The following is an 8,762-nucleotide window of genomic DNA, read 5'->3' as shown; positions in this document are numbered from 1 at the left end:
GGGGAGGAGGGGAGGAGAAAGAAAGAGGAGGAGGGGAGGAGGAGGGGAGGAGGAGGGAAGAGGAGGAGGAAGGGAGGAGGAAGAGGAGGAGAAAGGAGGAGGAGGGAGAGGAGGGGAGAAGGAGGGGAAGAAGGAGGGAGGAGGAGAGGATGCGCAACCAACAACTAGTGATAAAGCTATCCACACCGGGCAGTGTCAAACTGAGAGGCGATCCAATAAAGGCGCCAGCCCTAAGTTCTACCACCATGGGTAGAACACTATAAAATCACCTGTGAAAGCAGCGCACTACAGGCCTAGGTTCAGAAAACAATCCTCACAGCTACCTAGGGATCTGTGTTCAAAACAACAGAAATGAAATGAAAAGGCAGCTTCAGCTAAGAAGTAAAATGACCTGGTACAACATTAACTTTTTAAAAGGAAAAGAGACATATTTATTTAACCTGTTCATATGTATGACTCTGAAAACCTCTAAGACACAAACAGCCAACAGATTCTGGAGAAAAGGGAATGAGTAAATTCTAAACTCCCTCTCTTTCCTATTAGAACTGCTGGTATTTCTGAATCAAGATACAGAATTTTTATTTTATTTTCAAAATCCAGTTGTCATGGATAAGACAAAACAGATTTTTATCTTAAAAGGAACTAAAGTCAGAAGCAAAGGGCAATAGAAGCCTAAAATCCATTTTGATGTTAAATATTTCTTTAAAGACATGTAATTTTTAGTTACATGAAAAATAATTACAAGTTATCAAGAAAGGAGATCAATAAGGGCCAGGAGTTTCTTAAGGAATTAATGTTGGTATATTTTAACAGAGATATATGAGAAATCCATGAAAACTTAGTAATGGAAACTTTGTAAAACACTACTTTGCTTTTTTAACACTTCCTTTCATGAAGAATTATTTTCCCATTTTACCCTCTATTAAGCTATAAGACCATGGTAAAGCTAATCAACTCAATTACAAAGTGTGTATAATAGCATCAACCTCACCATTAAAAATAATGAATATAAATCACTCATCACAGTGCTTGGGGTACATGACCTGTGTTTGAGAAACTGAGTTCCTGTATTTTCAACTTTCTCCAAACGTTTTTCATCCTAGTACTTTCATTACCGAAATAAACACATCCAACCAGATGCTCACAGAACTCGTCATTTTGGTTATTATGTATCTGTTTTATCTGAATGATTTGGCATTTGGGACCCTTAAGCTACTGGTACCATATGGACACAAGAGATACTCCATATCTTTTCTTTTATGGGGAATATATGAATATAGATCTCTGTTTAGCATTACTGTCTCTGTCAGCAAAACTCTGGCAACAAGGCATATATAATTTTGATGTTGACTACTGAATACCAAGAGCTGGATTTACAATGAAAGACATTATCAGTACAGTGTCCACAGACACCTCCCTCAAGAGGTGAATGTTTTTGGATGTCAAATGCCTCCCCATATAGCCATTATTTATTGAGGTAGAAAACTGAAGGTCCCTGCCGTGTTCAGCAAGCTTCTCCACTACCGTATAACGTTAAATATAAACACAGGTATTTCTGATGCACTAGAAGAAAAGTGTAACTCTAACAGGGGGGAATTTCATTTTGATTCCGATGACAAAGGGCATCTAAATGTCTTGAATGCCATCCAAAGTGAGTATTCAGCCAGTGCAGTGGAGTTGAAGTTTCCAAGTCCAATTCCCCTCTTAGCTTCTTTAAAAATGACAAGTTATGACTGGACTTCGGTGAAGGTAATGTACATCACGCATGAAGAAGCTGATCTGACACATTAAAAGTAACCACAATATTACCAACTGTTAGGTATTTTACTATATAGTATACAGAGCTCACTGACATCTTCTCTCGGCTTCCTTTTCCTTCCTGCTTCCCGCCACTCTCCCCAGTCTCTCTTTTTCTCCCTCATGCACTTAGGTGAGCATCTGCTTTCCCTGCGATAAACGTGGCCGGACTCACTCACTGCGGCTGTGCAGTGATGCCCACAGTGTTACACGGTCCTTCCTCAGTGAGCCGGGAGAAAAGAGCAGCGCGCTCTGGCTCTCTCTCTCTCAAATGGGCTCTAGAACAATCAACAGAACACTTGGCAGGTTTTGCAGCATGAGAAAGCTAACAAAACTAAGAGCACTTCAGAAACTCATACGCTCTTAGAGTCCCTTCATGCTTGCTCTCTCTATAGCCGTGAAGAAATGGCCCAAAACTGGTTCCTTGTGCACAGTAAAATAATTCCGTGGAATTTTATAGATAGCTATGTGTATATCTGAATACACACACACACACACACACACACACACACACATACATACATACACACACACACAGAGATTGGGCTATCAAAGATAAGAAGCACAATGCCTGAATTAGGTCTCTACTGTCACCTAGGATTCTATTACTACATTTATATAAGTTTGAATGAAGATTTAAAGGAAAGCCTGCAAGATGGCACAGCAAACAGTGATGCTTGCTGCCAAGCCTGGTGACCCGAGCTCAATTCCCAGAACTTACATGGTGAAATATAGTAGGAGGCCACTTGCACGTTCCCGGCTGCTTAGACCCGAAATAATCACACAAGAAACTGTACTAATTAAATCACTGCTTGGCCCATTAGCTCTAGTTTCTTATTGGCTAGCGCTTACATCTTAATTTAACCCATTTCTATTCATCTGTGTATCACTACAAGGCTGTGGTTTACCAGGTAAAGTTCCAGTGTCTGTCTCTGGCGGGACTCCGTGGCTTCTCACTGAGACTACCTTCCTTCTCCCAGCATTCAGTTTAGTTTTCCTGGCCTAGCTAAGTTCTGCCCTATCAACAGGCCAAGGCAGTTTCTTCATTCACCAATGGCACTCCCGGTATATAGAAAGAAATCCCACATCAGTGAAAGGAGGGAAATGACTCTCATATGTTGCCCTCTGACCTTCATATGTGTGCTGGGATATTCATATGTACACACACATAATAGGTAGGTAGGTAAGTAGGGAGAGAGAGAGAGAGAGAGAGGACGGATGAATGGAAAATTAGAAGAAGCTTATTTTTACATATTTAAGGGATGTTATAATTTTGGTTTTACTTTGACCACTTGTCACTGGCAGGTAAACAAAAGTGCACTGCGAAGCATCTCTTTCCTGCTGCTTACAGCCAAACTTTACTAACACTGAGCTACACAGTTTAACAAATGCGCACTTTTAAAAGGATATCTGTGCTATCCTGGCAAACTACCATCAGAGCTGTACCTCCTAGGAGCCCTTTCCCGCTGAGGAAGCTGTGCTGTGTGACAACTGACAGACAAGCTGACTCATACGATAACATACGCATAAACAGTCCCAAGAACTAGAGCACACCTTTGCTGCCATCATGCCTTCATTTTGCTTTTTTTTTTCCACTCACTAGTGGTTATAAAACTGTGGAATTATAGATCCACATCCTTACTGCCACATGACAATTCCATAAAAAGAAACACTTTGTAGAAGATCAGACCAAAAAAAAAAAAAGGAGATCTTTTACTCACGGACAACAAACATTTCTGATAGGAGAAATTATGTTGTATACAGAAATATAAAACTACTTGATTTAAAATAAATTACAGAATTTATAGGTAACTATGTTAAAAAAACATAAGCTATCAAATAACCCATTTCTGAAGATATAATAAATTTATGATGCTTAGATTGCAAAAAGAGCGATCATTAGTAAGCATATTCTAAATAACAACTACAGGGTTATCAATATTAAACCACCAGTAAAAATCAGTAAATGATACCTTACACAAATTGGTAAAAAAAAATTGTAAATTTTACTATCCACAAACTTGCAGTTCTTTTAGCATAAATACTATTGCAACGGAAGAAAAAAAGACTCAATATTTTGAATATCCTAGGGCTTTTTTCCAAGCTTGGAACTACTTCATATTTGACAACCCCAAAGACAGCCAGGTTATCCACAATCAAGTATAACTATTTTGACTATAATTTTTAGTATTTTATGGAATAATAAGCTTCTACACGGACTGATCCTCCCACTTACGATATGAATTAGCAGGCAATGGAGTAACTCATGCAATAACAAACTTCACGATATGGATTTGTAGCAATAACGCCATCATTTCACACTAAACTGTCATCATTCAACCAGAAGCAAAATAAAGTTTCTTCTAAAATAAAAGCATAATATTCCCATTGAAGGATGAAAGCTGAAACAAGTTCACAGCAACAATCAAAGAAGCCTGATACTCACGGAGTCTTTGTGAGTTTGAAGACTACATAACCGACTACCATCCCTTGGGCAGTTGCTTGTCAAGTAAGAAGTAATTTCTGAACTAATTTAAGTGGCCTATAAGCACTCTTCTTTCTAAGGCTATCCAGTTTCACTGCGTTATGTAAAACATGAGTAATTTGTAATTTCGGGGAATGTGTTAAATTCAGGTAATCAGGCCATCATTTGCATTCAAATGATGTCATAAAATTTCTGAACAGTCTCCCAGCTGTGCAAGGAAGCTACTGTTACTTAAGGGACTCTTAGACCCACTGTGTGCCCAGCATGGGCCTGGGGGCTTTGTAAATGCTACTCACGCACAGTGTTCTCAGGACGTCTGGGAGCTCAGTCCCGTGAAGCTCAACGGTAAGTTAGTACTGTTTTATTCATTTATCAGTGAATCAAAATGAATAAGTAAGCCTGTCCCCACTCCCTCTCTGTAATCTAGCCAATTTTTTAGCTCATTCGCAAAACACAGATCAGACAGCGCCTCTTGGGAGAGTCCGCTGACTGCTCGAGGGGTTAAGTGCTGGGCTTTCTCTTTTTCCACAGCCGTCTGTGATCACCTCAAGACTGAAGGGCAAAGAGTAATTGTTCATACACTCATTCCTTCTCCCAGCTGTCTGTAAACCCATTAGAGGTTAGAAGTGTCTTTTATCTCTAAATCCCCGTGGTCTTGGTTTATTTTAACATGCTAAATATCAAGAGCTCAACTGAATAAAATCCTTTTAATGAGTCAATAAATGAAATACACACACAAACACACACACACATACACACGTGCCTTATGAGCTCACAGGGAAAAAAAATCATCTAAATGTTATTTCTGAAATACAAGGGGAGTTGCTAAAAATTATCCATGGGTACCTACAATGCCAAAAGTTCTGTCTATTTATCAAATAATAATAACAAGAGCTATATAGAATCAACACATTTTCAGGTTAAATTACAGCTCTCTTGAAACCAGAAATGCCTAGCAGACAAGAAAACCCCTGAGTTTCCTTACTGCAGGAAATGTTGGGTATGCAGCAATGCGTAGGCCTTTGTGTCTGTTCCCCATGGTTGTCCTGCTGCAATTTAAGGGTCCTGATTACACTGACTTCCCAACTGATGCAGACAACATACACTGTCTGCGCCTTTAGAAACCAAGGATAATTTGTTTTAGTTATAAATAGCATTACTTCCACTTCAGACTTGAATTAATATTCTACGTTTGCTGCTTAATATAAATTCTACCAAGTCATAGTGGAGTTTACTTCTGAAGGGCCTAGGGTATGTATCTTCTGCCCCAGTGGAGAGGGCTATAAGTCAAAACATCTCAGAAGTGGTATCCTAGAAACACTGAGAGAGAGAGAAAAAGCAATGGCCTGTTTTTCAAACTTAGTGGTCTTTTACCAGCATAGAGAAGAGGAAGGCACTGGGGCCATGATCAGTGTGAGGCAGAGGCTCCACTGGAATAGAGAAGGGGTTAGACACTCGGGCGTGATCACAGAAGGCAGAGACCCGGAGTTCCAGACTCTGCTCCTTCGCTTCCTCCTCCTGCATCTCTCTGTCTGTCTTTCCTTTCCTTTCCTAATTCTCTAGGACTTGTTTTTAGCAAACTAAAAATCCAGACCATGGAAAGCTCTATAGAGAACGGATGACCTCCTGTCTTAGTAAATAAATTACAAGGAAAATTAAAATAAAAAAATAAAGGAATGGGTGGAAGAAACCATATGGTAAAAGAGACTAAAATAGACTAAGTATGCCCTTTATTTCAGCTCTGGCTAAAATGAGGGAAAATGTGCATATAAACTATACACATAGAAGCATATTTTTGAGACAGGTGAAAGTTACTCTGAATAAATGATTGCTTTACAGTACTAACGAATCTTATTTTTAACATGACAATTCAGAGTAGTATTTTTCTAAATAACCCTTACCTTTCAGACTTTGACTACTGAAAATTTTAATAAATAATATGCCATTTACTTCAAAGTCATACAGAAAGGGCAAGAGGAATAGCGGGAGACAGACAGGTAAGTTACCAATCACTGAAGCCAGAATTCATTATAATCCTCTGTCTAGTTTCTGTGGGTCTGGGTTTTTTAGTAAAAGGCTACAAACGAACATCAGAATACTGCTTCACAGGAATAATATTTATTAACTGAAAAATAAAACACAGGTTCCCTGCTTATACAGCCTTTACCATGGAAACAAGTCAAAATAAAAAGAAACATAAGCAGCTGTCAAACATTAATTTGGATAAGAAACTCCTTCGCTAAGGGCTGGGCATATGAGATTTTCTACTACAATAATCTAACTTCAGAGGATACTACAAGTAACCCTGAATTTCTACCTATGTCAAAATTTTAGTGGAGCCAATTATTTGGCTGCAAATCTAGACAAATATTTTTCAGACTTTACATATCACACATGTGAATAACCGAGCACATTAACACATTACAGTTATGTTAGTGTCGCGTGCATGTACAATTGGAAATTGTACAGCTTATCTTCATAATGCTTACAACAATCTTCAACTACGTGAGCTTCACATGTACTTGCAGATCAACGTCAGAATCTTGGTGCTTACAAACAGAAAATCCCTTACATGGTTCTAAAACTATTGGCTAGAAATAGCCAGTAACTTCAAAATGATTTTCAAACATATGTTTGGTGTTGATTTAAATGCAGGTACATTAGTTTGATTAGTTTAATGCAATAAGTTAGTTTTTTTTTTAACAAATTAAGTGCTCGGTAACAATACAGCCCTAATTACAACGGTGAAAAAAAAGTAGGGAGGACCAGTTTATAGAAGTCAGGAGTGAATAGGCATATCTCTGGTGTTCACAAAGTAAGTGAGCAGGCGATTTTGCTGTGTAGTTTATTTTTGCTTGGGTTTTTTTAGGGATGCCTAGTTTCCTTCTTTTCCCTTCTTTCTGCGTATCTTGTGTTATAAAGCCGTCTCCTCGCAGTTAAAACAACGAAGATGATGATGCAATCCTACCCAAACAGAATGTCTTCCTACCCCGTGCAGTTTTGCTTGAGGAAGGAGATGGGGTCTTGGCCTCTGGCCCCTAGCTCCTTGCTCAGGTTACTGGGCTACTAGGAGCACCCACCGCCACCCCTCCAAACAGCCCCCGCCCCTTCTGCAAAACCCTGGGCCTGTGCTTCTTTGCGTTCCTTTTTTCTCTGTCTCCTTTTCTCCTCCTTGCACCAGGAGCATCCTGCATGAGTCGCATTAGGACTGTGCTCTCTTCACCCTATGCACCGCGTCCCCAGGGCAACCCTAAGCAAACGTGGGGTCGTGAGGCTGCGCCACGGACCACCTCCCTCACCTGCCGGCCGCCAGGGTGGCCCCGCACCCGTGTGTTGAGCCGGTCGTGCCAAGTTTCGTCCTCGCCGCCCGAGCGGTAGATGAGGCGCAGCGGCACGATGCTCTGGCGCTCCAGGAAGCGGTTTTCGTTCCTCCTCTCCAGCTCCCTCAGCGAGGCGTCTCCTTGCAGGCAGGCAGAAGGGCAGGCGGGAGTAGAGAGAAATGGCCAATAAATAATAAATAAATAAAAAGCTCTACGAAAATTCCCCCGCCTCCTCCCTCCAGGACCCCAACCAGGGAAGGACGCAAAGACGCCAGCTGGAGAGCTCTGGACCAGCTCATCCGACAGCATCCCAGGGCCCAGAAACACGGCACCCGTTTCCCATTCTCCCCATTTTCCTCTTCTTCAAGGAATTAAAAAAAAAAGGCATTTGACCCCAGATTGCTGATGCATCCTTGAGCCCCCACACGTTTGCTTCTTTCTCACCGCCCTTCAAAAAATACAAATAGAAAAAAAAAAAAAAAACAAACCGCGCACTGTGGAAACGCAGATGCGGCTTTTCGGGGGGCTTCAGGGTTCCAAGGAGTCCTGGAAGCCCAAGGAGCTGCGAACTTACCTGCCGGACCGCAGCGCGCTAGGGGGCAGGTCCCTAAGACGCAGAGCAGCCAGAAGGACGCGGCCGCCGCTGCCTGCATGGTGGCGGCGCTCAGCTGCTCGTGTCCCGGCCACGGGCTCCGGCTCCCCGCCGCCCCTTCCCGGCCCGCGCCGCTGCCGCTGCCGCTGCCGCAGCCGCCGCTGCCTCAGTGCTGCATTGTGCCTCGCGGGCGCTTCGGTGGCGGGGGCAGCGATGGAGCGCCGCATCGGGCGGGCGCCAGGCTGTAGCTAAGTGGCTTCTAGCGCCTCCCACTTCATCCCCAGGCGGAGGCCGGGGCGGGCGGCCAGCTCGGCAGGGAGCGGGGCCGGGTGCGCAGCGGGCCTGGTGCACTTGCCCCCCCCCCAACACCCCCACCCTTCGCCGCACCCGGCCGCTCGCTCGCACCGGAGTAGCTGGGAAATGTAGTTCCCTCTCCGCATCTCGCTGGTCTCCACAGCGACGCGACCGTCGCCACCCGGGGACTGCAGACCCCAGGAAGGGAAGGCACTTAGGAGAGATGAGGGACACCACCTTGCAGGGTCACAGTAGCGGGAATTCTCCCCCAGCG

The 8,762-nt window shown here is 42.9% G+C and overlaps 1 protein-coding gene across 11 annotated transcripts in view; it reads right to left on the bottom strand.

The window, feature by feature from the left end:
* The window catches only part of Adam22 (ADAM metallopeptidase domain 22), a 202,363-nt gene extending 193,837 nt beyond the window's left edge, over positions 1-8,526 (bottom strand). For 7 of the 11 annotated variants that reach the window (XM_050139756.1, XM_050139758.1, XM_050139759.1 and 4 more), the window contains exons 1-2: positions 8,177-8,526; positions 7,582-7,742 (exon numbers count right to left, since the gene is read on the bottom strand). In XM_050139756.1, the coding sequence (XP_049995713.1) occupies positions 7,582-7,742; positions 8,177-8,255 (240 nt within the window). In that variant the 5' untranslated portion in view covers positions 8,256-8,526. The remainder of the gene's footprint in view (positions 1-7,581; positions 7,743-8,176) is intronic. The other 4 variants (XM_050139757.1, XM_050139749.1, XM_050139753.1 and 1 more) reach the window with 1 other exon arrangement.
* Between the last annotated feature and the right edge of the window lie 236 nt (positions 8,527-8,762).

The sequence above is a fragment of the Alexandromys fortis genome, unplaced genomic scaffold (assembly GCF_014885135.2).
Source record: "Alexandromys fortis isolate MF-2015 unplaced genomic scaffold, M_Fortis_MF-2015_v1.1 scaffold_38, whole genome shotgun sequence".
Taxonomy (NCBI): Eukaryota; Metazoa; Chordata; class Mammalia; order Rodentia; family Cricetidae; genus Alexandromys; species Alexandromys fortis.
The sequence above is the reverse complement of the archived record's forward strand: the minus strand, read 5'-3'. Positions and strand labels throughout refer to the sequence as shown.